General features: G+C 45.5%; 1 protein-coding gene across 2 annotated transcripts; it reads right to left on the reverse strand.

Annotated features, from left to right (window-relative positions):
• Positions 1-2,139: 2,139 nt before the first annotated feature.
• On the reverse strand, positions 2,140-14,453 carry LOC106606526 (uncharacterized). Of its 2 annotated transcripts, XM_082976367.1 has the most exons (5): positions 14,184-14,453; positions 4,504-6,413; positions 3,954-3,980; positions 3,370-3,710; positions 2,140-2,848 (listed from the first exon to the last, which is right to left on the reverse strand). In XM_082976367.1, exons 2-5 carry the CDS (start codon positions 5,117-5,119, stop codon positions 2,681-2,683), a joined length of 1,152 nt encoding a protein of 383 aa, XP_082832493.1. In that variant the 5' UTR covers positions 5,120-6,413; positions 14,184-14,453; the 3' UTR covers positions 2,140-2,680. The 2 variants fall into 2 exon arrangements, with proteins under 2 accessions (XP_082832493.1, XP_082832495.1); XM_082976369.1 differs by lacking the exon at positions 14,184-14,453 and having other exon boundaries at positions 4,504-7,486.
• Positions 14,454-14,757: the final 304 nt, after the last annotated feature.

Raw genomic sequence — 14,757 nt, forward strand, 5'->3', positions numbered from 1 at the left:
GGCTGTGCTTTGGCAAAGTGGGTGGGGTTATATCCTGCCTGTTTGGCCCTGTCCGGGGGTATCATCGGATGGGGCCACAGTGTCTTCTGATCCCTCCTGTCTCAGCCTCCAGTATTTATGCTGCAGTAGTTTATGTGTCGGGGGGCTAGGGTCAGTCTGTTACATCTGGAGTATTTCTCTTGTCTTATCCGGTGTCCTGTGTGAATTTAAATATGCTCTCGCTAATTCTCTCTTTCTTTCTTTCTTTCTTTCTTTCTTTCTTTCTTTCTTTCTTTCTTTCTTTCTTTCTTTCTTTCTTTCTTTCTTTCTCTCGGAGGACCTGAGCCCTAGGACCATGCCTCAGGACTACCTGGCATGATTACTCCTTGCTGTCCCCAGTCCACCTGGCCGTGCTGCTGCTCCAGTTTCAACTGTTCTGCCTGCGGCTATGGAACCCTGACCTGTTCACCGGATGTGCTTGTTGCACCCTCGACAACTACTATGATTATTATTATTTGACCATGCTGGTCATTTATGAACATTTTAACATCTTGACCATGTTCTGTTATAATATCCACCCGGCACAGCCAGAAGAGGACTGGCCACCCCTCATAGCCTGGTTCCTCTCTAGGTTTCTTCCAAGGTTTTTGGCCTTTTTTAGGGAGTTTTTCCTAGGGAGTTTTTCCTAGCCACCGTGCTTCTTTCACATGCATTGCTTGCTGTTTGGGGTTTTAGGCTGGGTTTCTGTACAGCACTTTGAGATATCAGCTGATGTACGAAGGGCTATATAAATACATTTGATTTGATTTGATTTGATGAGCATGCAGAGGTAGATGGACAGAGCTGGAGAGAGAGGCTCTGAAGACTGAAAGAGAGTTATCTGTGGTAAACCCCCGTCCCCTTTCCAGCCCGGGACCAGATCAGTATTTTGCTTTATTTAGCCGACAACTCAGACTATAAATTTGTATTTTTGCGTAATTTAAACAACTCATCTGACTAATGTTAACCTGTTTGGGATAGGGGGCAATATTTTCACGGCCGGATAAAAAACATACCTGATTTAATCTGGTTACTACTCCTGCCCAGTAACTAGAATATGCATATAATTATTTTATTTGGATAGAAAATACTCTAAAGTTTCTAAAACTGTTTGAATGGTGTCTGTGAGTATAACAGAACTCATATGGCAGGCCAAAACCTGAGAAGATTCTATACGGGAAGTGCCCTGTCTGACCATTTCTTGTCCTTCTATAGCCTCTCTATCAAAAATACAGCCTTTGTGCTGTAACGTGACATTTTCTAAGGCTTTCATTGGCTCTAGGAAGGGGTCAGAACTGTGGAATGATAGCTCTGCAGTCTCTGGGCGAAAAACAGCAGGGGTTTTGGTGAGTGGTCCTTCTGGGAACAATGACACTGAGGCGCTCGTGCATGAGACGACTCCATTTTTTTCTTTCAGTGTTTGAACGAATACGTTGTCGCCCGGTTGGACTATTATAGCTATTTTACGAGAAAAATCGCATAAAAATTGATTTTAAACAGTGTTTGACATGCTTCGAAATACGGTAATGGAATATTTTGAATTTTTTTGTCATGAAACGCGCCGGCGCGTCACCCTTCGGATAGTGACTTGAACGCACAAACAAAACGGAGCTATTTGGATATAACTATGGATTATTTCGAACCAAAACAACCTTTGTTGTTGAAGTAGAAGTCCTGGGCATTCTGACGAAGAACAGCAAAGGTAATCCAATTTTTCTTATAGTAAATCTGAGTTTGGTGAGGGCCAAACTTGGTGGGTGTCAAATTAGCTAGCCGTGATGGCCGGGCTATCTACTCAGAATATTGCAAAATGTGCTTTCACCGAAAAGCTATTTTAAAATCTCACACCGCGATTGCATAAAGGAGTTCTGTATCTATAATTCTTAAAATAATTGTTATCTTTTTTGTCAACGTTTTATCGTGATTAATTTAGTAAATTCACCGGAAGTTTGCGGTGGGTATGCTAGTTCTGAACAAAACATGCTAATGTAAAAAGCTGGTTTTTGATATAAATATGAACTTGATTGAACAAAACATGCATGTATTGTATAACATAATGTCCTAGGAGTGTCATCTGAGGAAGATCATCAAAGGTTAGTGCTGCATTTAGCTGTGGTTTTGGTTTTTGTGACATATATGCTAGCTTGAAAAATGGCTGTGTGATTATTTCTGGCTGGGTACTCTCCTGACATAATCCAATGTTTTGCTTTCGCTGTAAAGCCTTTTTGAAATCGGACAATGTGGTTAGATAAAGGAGAGTCTTGTCTTTCAAATGGTGTAAAATAGTCATATGTTTGAGAGCTAGCGGAACGCCTGTCCATAAGAGGTTTTAAGGCCCATACAGATCTGTGACCAGGCTATTCTATTTCCACCTCGAACGTCACAGTTTTGAGGCTGGAAAGAGACAGGAGTGGAAATCCCTTTGAATCTTAAAAATATATATTTTTATAGCACTATTACGATTAACTCGGGTCCAGTCCCTTGAGATTATCAGGTTGAACAGCTTTGGATAAATCCAACCATGAAAGACAGAAGAAAAAGAAGGAGAGCGAGATAGGTGGGATGGGAAGTAGTATAAGGGGGAATTCAGTGAGGTAAAATTTGCAGATAGAAATACAATGAATAGAGCTGATATGATGCCCAATTCTTCACCATATCTGTTCTACATTTCTATGTGAACATTTTGTAAAGTTGCGCCCCTCTGAACAGACCCCAGTAGTAAGCATTTCATATACCTTTGCCTGAGTGGCTCTTGGCCCTTGTGCCCAGGCACAGAATGTTCTGGAAGAGCAGTGTCATCATGGACACTATGGGGGCCAGGGCTCGTCTGCTGTAGTGGAAACACGTGTTAGAGACTGACACCAGGAGACTTAGACAGAGAAAGGACAGCAGGTTAGTTAACTTAGCCGGACATATAAAAGGTGGAGAAATGGGTCCTTCTCCTAAGTGGAAACTCACATAGCGTTAGCCCTAACAAGCGAACAGAAACAGAGAAACACACAAGAAATGGCTGGTTGACTGATCATTTTAACTTATTTCGGACATTCTGGGCTTTTAAGGTGGTCTCCTAACGGGATACAGAGATTTTATAAATTAAGGAAACAGTGTGATATGCACAGGTTTGTAAACCATCAAACAGAAATAACCTCCTGTTTACCTTTTTACTAGGACAGGAACACTGGGTCATGTTCATTAGGGAATGCAACAGAAAGCGTTTTGCAATAGAAAATGAACATTTGCGTCCAGGTTGTCCCTCCATGATTCAGTCTGTTTTCTTCCATTTGGTGCCTAATGAACACAACCCAGTTTCACTCCCCAGTCAGTTGTGTGCACACTAGGTAAGGTTCTCACCAGTCTTGCTCCTCTGACTCTTGACCGTTCAGTATAAACTGCTGCAGCAGAGGCAGCCTGAGATGAGGAAGAGGAGGATGAAAGTGTGGTGGCAGCTGCTGCTGCTGCAGAGGCAGCCTGAGACGAGGAAGAGGAGGAGGAGAAGGCGGAGGCAGCTGCTGCAGCAGAGGCAACCTGAGATGAGGAAGGGGAGGAGTATGTGGTGAGAGCTTCTTTCCTCTCAGAGTGTATGGAACAGTCTTTACAGATGTAACCGTTGGCGACCATGGCGTGGCTGTGCGACACAGTGTTGACGCCGCCGTTCGCACCCGTTGAGCTGTGGTCAGTCCTTGAACTCCTCCCTGGGGGAAACACACACAAGATGAACATTTTTAAGTACAACTCTGACTAGAAAACCATTTCTTCATTTATTTCTCATCAGTCCATTTATATGGTCTCAAAATATAATTATTTTGCACATCAGAGCTAGCCTTAAAGCAAGCCTGTGTTTACTTCCTGGAAAAGTGTTGTGATGATGCGTAATAAAAGATCACTACCCGGGTGAATGCTCACAAATATCATTAGAATGAATGGTGAAGTCTCACCTTTCAGATTGGTATCCTGATCTGAACCTAGACAGAATAAAGCATTATCAAATCATCCAAGCCAGCGGGAGATCATTGAATACTGATTCATTAATTGTATTGGGTCACACGGGTAATAACGCAGCTAATCTCTGTAAAACCACATCAAAGGGATTAAATGGAGAGATTATACAATCAGCCTGCCCCGTCTCTCCCCTGGTATTCCCACAAACCATTCATCAGTCCTGCCTTACTTATCAGACAGACACACAAACAACAAACTGCAGTAATTAAAATTAGCATGCTAGCTAGTTAGCTTAAACTGCTACAGTCCTAGTTTAACCTCTTATATTCTAATGCTGTTGACTGGTCCTAGACCTGTGCTTTAGCCATTGTATGACAGACTGTCTGACCATACCCGTCATGTTAAGCCAACGATAGTCGGAGGAGTTGGCTAATGCACATACCGTACAGATCTGGGACCAGAATAGAGCTAATGTATCCTCTCTATAAAACGTAACCCTTCCTCTGATCGTATGACCCATGCCCTGCCCTTTCCTCTTGGACTGACCCCAGTAGCCGTCTGTGGTAGTAGTGGTGGTGGATCGCTGGCGGAGGCTGGACTGGGCCAGGATGGAGGATAGCAGGGAGGCATCGCTGGCAGTGGTGCAGCCCGTAGAGGGAGTGTTGGTAGTGGAGAAGGAGAGGGTCTTGCGTGGCGTCTGATTCAGGGACAGGGACTGGTTCAGGGACCGGAACTGGTTCAGGGACAGGGACTGATTCAGGGACCAGGACTGGTTCAGGGACAGGGACTGGTTCAGGGACAGGGACTGATTCAGGGACAGGGACTGGTTCAGGGACAGGGACTGGTCAGGGACAGGGACTGATTCAGGGACAGGGACTGGTTCAGGGACAGGGACTGATTCAGGGACAGGGACTGGTTCAGGGACAGGGACTGATTCAGGGACAGGGACTGATTCAGGGACAGGGACTGGTTCAGGGACAGGGACTGGTTCAGGGACAGGGACTGATTCAGGGACAGGGACTGGTTCAGGGACAGGGACTGGTTCAGAGACCGGGACTGATTCAGGGACTGGGAGCTGGAGGCAGACTGCTGCTGCTGCTTTCTGCTCCTCACCATCCTGAGAGACAGGAGAGAGATAGGTAGATATTATAGAAGTCTGCATGTATCTGCCTCCAGCTGCCTCTGTGTGTGTCTGCCTCTGTGTGTATCTGCATCTATGTGTATCTGCCTCTATGTGTATCTGCCTCTGTGTGTATCTGCCTCTGTGTGTATCTGCCTCTGTGTGTATCTGCCTCTGTGTGTATCTGCGTCTGTGTGTATCTGCCTCTGTGTGTATCTGCCTCTGTGTGTATCTGCCTCTGTGTGTATCTGCATCTGTGTGTATCTGCCTCTGTGTGTATCTGCCTCTGTGTGTATCTGCCTCTGTGTGTATCTGCCTCCAGCTGCCTCTGTGTGTACATGTTTAATGTTAATATAAGGCTAATGTTTCTAACTTTTTTGTCTGCCTGAGTGCGTTTGTGTGTGTCCATTGACTCCCTTCCCCTGTGTAGTCTGACCATGACTCTCTGACTGGACCCTGTGTAGTCTGACCGTGACTCTCTCTGACTGGACCCTGTGTAGTCTGACCATGACTCTCTGACTGGACCCTGTGTAGTCTGACCATGACTCTCTCTGACTGGACCCTGTGTAGTCTGACCATGACTCTCTCTGACTGGACCCTGTGTAGTCTGACCATGACTCTCTGACTGGACCCTGTGTAGTCTGACCATGACTCTCTGACTGGACCCTGTGTAGTCTGACCATGACTCTCTCTGACTGGACCCTGTGTAGTCTGACCATGACTCTCTCTGACTGGACCCTGTGTAGTCTGACCGTGACTCTCTCTGACTGGACCCTGTGTAGTCTGACCAAGACTCTCAATGACTGGACCCTGTGTAGTCTGACCGTGACTCTCTCTGACTGGACCCTGTATAGTCTTACCATGACTCTCAATGACTGGACCCTGTGTAGTCTGACCATGACTCTCTGACTGGACCCTGTGTAGTCTGACCGTGACTCTCTCTGACTGAAACCCTGTGTAGTCTGACCATGACTCTTTCTGACTGGACCCTGTGTAGTCTTACCATGACTCTCAATGACTGGACCCTGTGTAGTCTGACCGTGACTCTCTCTGACTGGACCCTGTGTAGTCTGACCATGACTCTTTCTGACTGGACCCTGTGTAGTCTGACCATGACTCTCAATGACTGGACCCTGTGTAGTCTGACCATGACTCTGTCTGACTGGACCCTCCGCTGCTGTGGTTCTGGGAGGAGAAGTCAGCCAGGCTGTCATTGCCATAGAGACCGCCAGTGGTCTGCAGACGCAGGCTCCGCCGCGACATCCTGGGCGAGTTGAACACGGGAGCGATCTGATGCGCCTTCTCAAACTCTAGGGCCACAGTCGAGTAGCTGGAGCTAAGGACAGAAGGATAGGGAAAGAGAGAGAGAGAAGAAAGAGAGCAGGAGAAAGAGATGAGAGGAAGAGAGGAGATGGCAAGAGAGTGGGATAGTGATATGGCATAGAGAGGAAAGCGAGGACAGGGGAAGAGAGATGATACAGTGTGATATGGCAAGAGAGACAGCAAGGGAGAAGAAATTAGATGGCAAGAAAGAGAGGGAGAGAGAGAAACAGAGGGGGAGGGGGAAGGGAGAGAGAAAGAGAGGTGTGGTGAATTTAGGTACTGTATGACTCAGTCACAGTGCCTGAGCATCTTATCATTTGCTGTAAGACAGAGGCCTTGGTCTGAATCAGATCAGCACTTCTGTGGTTTCAGCTTACCGCAACATGAAATCAACAACCCTCTCCCTCTGAGTCAGTCAGGGCCAGTATTCATAACAGTTAACTTATTCATTATCACCTAAAAGGCTAAACTGATCCCAGATCAGCACTCCTACTCTAAGAGCTTTATTAATGCAGGCCCAGGGCTTAGTTAGCATAACGTGATTAATACGGACATTCCCAACTTCCTCCCATCCATTGACTGTATCTTAGTCACATATATAAACTAGAGAGAGACACTTTGTTTTGTAAACAACAGCAACACAGCATTGGGACAGCTGTAGCAGCTCAGTAGGGAGAGAATGTTACCATAGGAACTGTTCCTGGAGCTGAACACTGGGCTCTCTGGAAATGACTCACCCAATAAACACGAGGAAAGAATACAAATGGAGAAAGAACAAGGACTGTATGTGAAAGAGGAGAGGCCCAGACAGATGGATAATGGAAAAGGACACCATATACCAGTCCTGTGTGGCTTACTTGTTAGAATATGTTGCTTGCAACACCAGGGTTGTGGGTTCATATCCCATGGGGGACCAGTATGAAAATGTGTGTACCTTTTGGAAAAGATCATGTAAATATAAGATGTGGAGTGGAGACAGAATGTAAATATTCTGAATATAGAATTGGACACTTCTGCACTCACTCATACCAGACCACACCCCCAGGCTGAGTATGCAGGCAGGGCCAAGACCAACATTCCATCATAGAACATCTAAATCATTATTGCCACATTGGCTCTTAGAAACAGATCCTTTCAGAGAGTATACTTGAGTCTTGTCTATTGCTTGTGCCCCCCCCCCCCCCCCCCACACACACACACACACACACACACACACACACACACACACACACACACACACACACACACACACACACACACACACACACACACACACACACACACACACACAGGTACTAACAATTGTGATTTGATGTTAAACACACAGCAGTAGGGTAATATTATCCTACAGTAGGTTGGGACTCCTCTCCTTTGTATGTCAGTCATCTAAATCCCCCTGACAGACAAGCAGGGCAGTTGAGGAGGAGAAAAGCATCTTAGCTGACTGACTGTGTTCAAGAACTTCCCTTCCTGTAATGGAGATGGGATGCAGGAACAAAATGTAAGCACAAACACATGGTCTCATTCATGTTGCAACCACAACAGTGAGAGTCCATAAGACCAAGTTCTGAACAACAACATGTGGCAGCCATTTAAAACAATGCAACACTGAAGGAAGAACAGGGGGTGGGTCCCACACACAGCCAGGCTGTTCTCAGATGCCACTCCTTCTCTAAAGGCCCCCAACATATAAACAGGGGCTCTGGCTGTAGAGGCCTCCTCCATCAGTCAATCCCCAGGCCTGTGTGTGTTGTGTCCTCCTGGCCCTAAGACCTCAGGATTACACCATCCCATCCAGAGCCAATTATGGGCTTTGCTTTCCTCCTCCTGCTTGCTGCTCCACCTGGCTCTCCTACACACACCAACACCTCTCAATGTGACTGTGTGCTCTTCCACAGTGTGTGTGCTCTTATAGGGAGTGTGAGCTCTTCTAGGGAGTGTGAGCTCTTCTAGGGAGTGTGAGCTCTTCTAGGGAGTGTGTGTGCTCTTCTAGGGAGTGTGTGCTCTTCCAGGGAGTGTGTGCTCTTCCAGGGAGTGTGTGCTCTTCCAGAGAGTGTGTGTTCTTCCAGAGAGTGTGTGTGCCCACTACAGATCATGTTAGAGGCCACACCAGGTAGGATGGGATATTAGCAGAGAGTTGTCTATGTTGTTACCCCACACACTATGTTAAAGGCCCAGAACAGTCAAAAATGTGACTTTTTTTTATATGAGGTTGGAATAATACCGTGAAATTGTGTAAATTATAATAATGCCATTTTAGTATAGGAGCTGTCTGAAAAGACTGCCTGAAATTTCAGACTGTTTTGGTGGGATGGAATTTTGGCATGCCTGATGACATCACCTGGCAATAAATTTGTTAATATACCAATAAGAAAACGAGTTCCAAACCTCTCTGTCAATAACAGCTAGTTTTCAGTTTTCACCTCCCCACTCAGACCACTCCCAGACAGTCCTAGCAAAATTATTGCTTGAGAAATTGTCCCCTCCTGTACTCCCTGTTCACCCACGACTGCATGGCCAGGCACGACTCCAACACCATCATTACGTTTGCAGACGTCACAACAGTGGTAGGCCTGATCACCAACAATGACGAGACAGCCTATAGGGAGGAGGTCAGAGACCTGGCCGGGTGGTGCCAGAATAAACCTATCCCTCAACTTCACCAAGACTAAGGATATGATTGTGGACTACAGGTAAAGGAGGACTGAGCACGCCCCCATTCTCATCGACTGGGCTGTAGTGGAGCAGGTTGAGAGTTCCTGTGTGGAGATGGGAGAACCTTCCAGAAGGAGAACCATCTCTGCAGCACACCACCAAAAAGGCCTTTATGGTAGAGTGGCCAGACAGAAGCCACTCCTCAGTAAAAGGTACATGACAGCCGCTTGGAGTTTGCCGATAGGCACCTAATGTCACGTCCTGACCATAGAGAGTCCTTATTTTCTATGGTGGAGTAGGTCAGGGCGTGACTGGGGGCTTAGTCTAGCTGGTAATCTCTAATTGGGGATCATATTTAAGTAGTTGTTTTTCCCACCTGTGTTTGTGGGATATTGTTTCTGTGTAGTTGCCTATGAGCACTGCTTGAGCTTCACATATCGTTTGTTCATTTATTGTTTTTGTATTTTGCGAAGTTTCACATTATAATAAATATGTGGAAAAGCTACTCACGCTGCGCCTTGGTACAATTATTACGACGATTGTGACAGAATATCCCACCAAACCAGGACCAAGCAGCGTGTTCACCAGGTGAAGGATTTCTGGACATCGGAAGGAGATAATGGAAGACAGCAACGACGACAGGGTTCGCAGCTACAGAAAGCCCAAGGACAACCCCAAGTAAAAAAAATGTTTTTGGGGGGGGGCACATGGAGCTGGCGACTGGGCAGAGGGAAGAGCCAGAGACTGTCAGGGAGGCAATGGCGAAGTTGGGAGAGAGTGAGATGAGAGAGATGTGCAAGTGTGTTCTGCTCAACATCCGACCAGAGGATCCGGTTAGCAGTCTGGTGCAACCTGTGCCTGTTCCTCGCTCTCTCCCTGAAGTGCATGTCCCCAGTCCGGTACGTCCTGTGCCTGCTCCTCGCACTCTCCCTCAAGTGCGCCTTCCCAGTCCGGTACGTCCTGTGCCTGCTCCTCGCACTCTCCTTCAAGTGCACCTTCCCAGTCAGGTACGTCCTGTGCCTGCTCCCCGCACTCGCCCTGAAGTGCGTGTCACCAGTCTGGCGACACCTGTGCCGGTTCTACGCACCAAGTCTCCAGAGCGCCTCCACAGGCCAGTACGTCTTGTGCCAGCTCCTCGCACTCACCGTGCAAAGTGTGTCGTCGAACCGGTACCATTGATGCCGGTTCTACGCACCAGGTCTCCAGTGCACCTCCACAGCCCAGTGCGTCCTGTGCCAGCTCCATGCACCAGGCCTCCAGTGCGCCTTCACAGTCCAGAGCTTCCGGCGACGGTTACCAGTCCAGAGCTTCCGGCGACGGTTCCCAGTCCAGAGCTTCCGGAGACGGTCCCCAGTCCAGAGCTTCTGGCGACAGTTTCCAGTCCAGAGCTTCCGGCGACAGTTTCCATTCCAGAGCTTCCGGCGACAGTTTCCAGTCCAGAGCTTCCGGCGACGTTTCACAGTCCGGAACCTCCTGAGACGGTCCACGGTCCGGAATCTCCTGAGATGGTCAACGGTTCAGAACCTTCAGCGGGGATCAACGGTACGGAGCTTCCAGGCAAGGCGTGCAGTCCTTCTCCAGGGCAGGAGCCTCCCTCTGCTCCGATGCCCAGTCCAGGTGTCCAGTCCAGCTCTAAGGCCGGAGCCTTCCCCTGCGCCGATGCCCAGTCCAAGCACGGCGTCCAGTCCTGCTCCATGGCCGGAGTCTTCCTCCGCGCCGATGCCCAGTCCAGACACGGCATCCAGTCCCGTTCCATGGCAGGAGTCTTCTTCTGCACAGATGTCCAGGCCAGGGCCGGTGTCCAGTCACGCTCCATGGCAGGAGCCTTCCTCGGTATCGAGATCCAGTCCAGGCACAGTGTTCAGCCTGGGTCCATGGCTGGATCCGCGGGATGAGCCACCACCAAAGATGGTGGATTCGCATTCTGAGTGGGTTCTTCTTCCCGCAACAGTGCCGCCTCCGATGCTGGCAGATCCGCGGGTTGAGAGGGTTCTTTGTTCTGCACCAGAGCCGCCACCGACACTAGACACCCCCCCAACCCTCCCTTTTGGTGTCAGGTTTTACAGCCGGAGTCTGCACCTTTGGGGGGGGGGGGGGGTACTGTCACGTCCTGACCATAGAGAGTCCTTATTTTCTATGGTGGAGTAGGTCATCAAGGCAAAGGGTGGCTACTTTGAAGAATCTAAAATCTAAAATATATTTTAATTTGTTTATCTTCTTACATCTAGACGTTCCGCTAGCGGAACCCTGTTCCGCCAGCGGGACACCTAGCCAATAGCCAATGGGATCGCATGGCGTGAAATACAAAAACGACTAAAATACCACAATTCAATTTTCTCAAACAATCAACTATTTTACACCATTTTAAAGATAAGACTCTCGTTAATCTAACCACATTGTCCGATTTCAAAAAGGCTTTACAGCGAAAGCAAAACATTGGATTATGTTAAGAGAGTACATAGACACAAATAATCACACAGCCATTTTCCAAGCAGGGAAATATGTCACAGAAACCGAAAACACAGCTAAATTATGCACTAACCTTTGACGATCTTCATCAGATGACACTCCTAGGACATTATGTTACACAATACATGTATGTTTTGTTCGATAAAGTTCATATTTATATCCAAAAACAGCATTTTACATTGGCGCTTGATGTTCAGAAAATGTATTTTCCACCAAAAACTTCTGGTGAATTTACAAAAATACTCATTATAAACCTTGACAAAATACATAACAATTATTTTAATAATTATAGATAGACTACTCCTTTATGCAACCGCGGTGTCAGATTTTAAAATAGCTTTACGGAGAAAGCACATTTTTCAATATTCTGAGTACATAGCTCAGCCATCACGGCTAGCTATTCAGACATCCGCCAACTTCGGGGTCACCTAAACTCAGAATTAGTATTAGAAATATTGTATTACCTTTGCAGATCTGCGTCAGAATGCACTCCCAGGACTGCTACTTCCACAACAAATGTTGTTTTTGTTCGAAATAATCCATAGTTATGTCCAAATACCTCTGTTTTGTTCGTGCGTTCAGGTCACTATCCAAAGGGTAACGCGCGAGCGCATTTCGAGACAAAAAAGTCAAAATGTTCCATTACCGTACTTAGAAGCATGTCAAACGCTGTTTAAAATACATTTTTATGTTATTTTTCTCGTAGAAATGCGATAATATTCCAACCGGACAATAGTGTATTCATTCAAGGAGGAAAAGAAAAAACACCGTGCTTGCGGGAACGCGCATTTCCAATCTCTTTGTCCCCAGGCAGTCCACTGAGAAACTGAGCTACTATAATCTGCCCAGAGACAGGAGAAGGCTCAATCCACTTTCTAAAGGCTTTAGACAGCCAATGGAAGCCTTAGGAAGTGCAATGTGACTCATAAGTATTTGTAGTTTCTCTACGGATTCAAAAGTAGAACTACAGTTCTCACACCTGACACTTCCTGGATGAAATTTTCTCAGGTTTTTGCCTACCATATGAGTTCTGTTATACTCACAGACACCATTCAAACAGTTTTAGAAACTTCAGAGTGTTTTCTATCCAAATCTACTAATAATATGCATATTCTAGTTTATGGGCCAGAGTAGTAACCTGTTTAAATTGGGTATGTTTTTCATCCGTCCGTGAAAATACTGCCACCTATACCACAACAGGTTAAATCATTTTGCCACAACTTTGGAAGTATGCTTGGGGTCATTGTCCATTTAGAAGACCCATTTGCAACCAAGATTTATCTTCCTGACTCATGTCTTGATAAGTTGCTTCAATATATCCACCAAATTTTTCTTCTACATGATGCCATCTATTTTGTGAAGTGCACCAGTCCCTCCTGCAACAAAGAACCCCCACAACATGCCACCCCCGTGCTTCACGGTTGGGATGGTGTTCTTCGGCTTGCAAGCTTCCCCCTTTCTCCTCCAAACATAACAATTGTCATTATGGCCAAACAGTTCTATAGTCTATATCAGACCGTATACAACATGTATGACAAAAATGTGTTTTTACTGCTCTAATTACATTGGTAACCAGTTTATAACAGCAATAAGGCACATTGTTTTTTTTTGGTATATGGCCAATATACCACTGCTTAGGGCTGTATCCAGGCATTTGCGTTTCGTCGTGCATAAGAACAGCCCTTATTTTGGCTATATACCACACCTTCTCGGGCCTTATTGCTTAATTATAAATAGTTCAAAGGGGTTTAAATGTACTTTATACTACTTTATTTATTGATGACAGGTGATACAAAAGGAGTTAGAAAATGATGGGACAGCAACTGAAAGCCAAGTTCAAACAACCTCCACAATGGCATGGGCTTCCTTGGACCAGGTATGCATTGGGTTGTGAACCAAGTCTCTCAGCATACCGGGCAGACACCTACAGACCTTTGCTTTGTAAAGTATATTGCAGTATAAAAGCATAAAGAACGCTTATCCTTAAAAAATGTATGTACTCTAAGTGTAAATTAAGGATGATACCTATATGATGGTTTTATTTAAAACAATATGTATTTACTTTCCTTTATCTTGCAACATTCCATTGTGTAAGGCGGCATCTCCCAGCATTAGTCCACAAGGTATAGATTATTTTGTTTTCTATATAAAAAATACATTATAATGTACCTTGCTCATTTAATCATATATTCCTCTATTTCCACCCTCTATTTATGCCAGCACCATTCTTAAAGAATAAACAAGGTTTTGGAGCTTAATTAAATAAAAATAAATATTACAGTAACAATTTATTTGTTGTTTTTTTCTCAGGCAAAAGAAAAAATCCTGACACCTTCCCTTCAACCAGTACACCACCAAAGCAACAGTGTTTTCCCAAACCTTCACAACCAACCTCTAAATTCGGTAAGTACTTCTAAAACGACTCTTTTATTACGAAACCGGATAGATTGTTTTGTTATAGTTAATCCCAAAAAATATCAACACGTTCATGATCATTGTATGTAATAACACAGAGAGACAAGCCATGATGGCAGCAGAGATGTGTGTGACACAAGTCCTTGAGAAACTAAAAACTCTTCCCAAGAAGGAATTCATTGACTACCTCAAGTAAGCACTTAAAAATGTTAAATATGTGTAATTTGAATGAATTATACGTTACCCTCCTGTAGTAGAGTTAAAATGGTTATTCCAGCAAACTTCAAATTATTAGAATAGTACACAACGCAGAACAGAACAATCAGGTTGAGGGTCAGTGGCCAAAGCCCGCGAACAGGAATATTCCAAGTTCAGACAGAAGGGGGGAGTCAGATCGCCAGGAACTTTACTTTTGGTTTCTAATTTTAATTGTTGCTCTACTGGTGATGCCTGTTGATGTTAGGTAGGCAGCTACAGTAGCTGAATGATGTTAACATCTTCAGGTTTTGTTTCATTAAATGTATTTTACTTTATCTGGGTGCTTACGTCACCTACTAACACCCTGGTACTACCCATAGATCCCGCTCTCCTCAGTCTGAGAAAACACTGAGAGAGAAAGGTACGGGTTGCAGATTACTCCTTTGTAGAAGTCCGTAACGTGAAATAAATAAACGTCCCAAGCTTAATGCTGTAGATATTGTTATAAGGGGATGTGAGACTATCGAAACACGTAACTTTCAGAGTTTTATTGTTATTATTAATATAGTTACAGAGTGCTAAAAGTGTTGCTAGCTAGTATGACTTTCTTTCTGTGATGC

The sequence above is a fragment of the Salmo salar genome, chromosome 06 (assembly GCF_965601325.2).
Source record: "Salmo salar chromosome 06, fSalSal1, whole genome shotgun sequence".
Taxonomy (NCBI): Eukaryota; Metazoa; Chordata; class Actinopteri; order Salmoniformes; family Salmonidae; genus Salmo; species Salmo salar.

Coding starts and splice junctions, on each gene's coding strand:
- LOC106606526 (XM_082976367.1), bottom strand. CDS start 5,119: ATGCAGACTTCTATAATATCTACCTATCTCTCTCCTGTCTCTCAGGAT. Junction 3,711..3,953: donor TCAGGATACCAATCTGAAAG/GTGAGACTTCAC, acceptor TGTTTCCCCCAG/GGAGGAGTTCAAGGACTGAC. Junction 2,849..3,369: donor GAGTCAGAGGAGCAAGACTG/GTGAGAACCTTA, acceptor TTTCCACTACAG/CAGACGAGCCCTGGCCCCCA.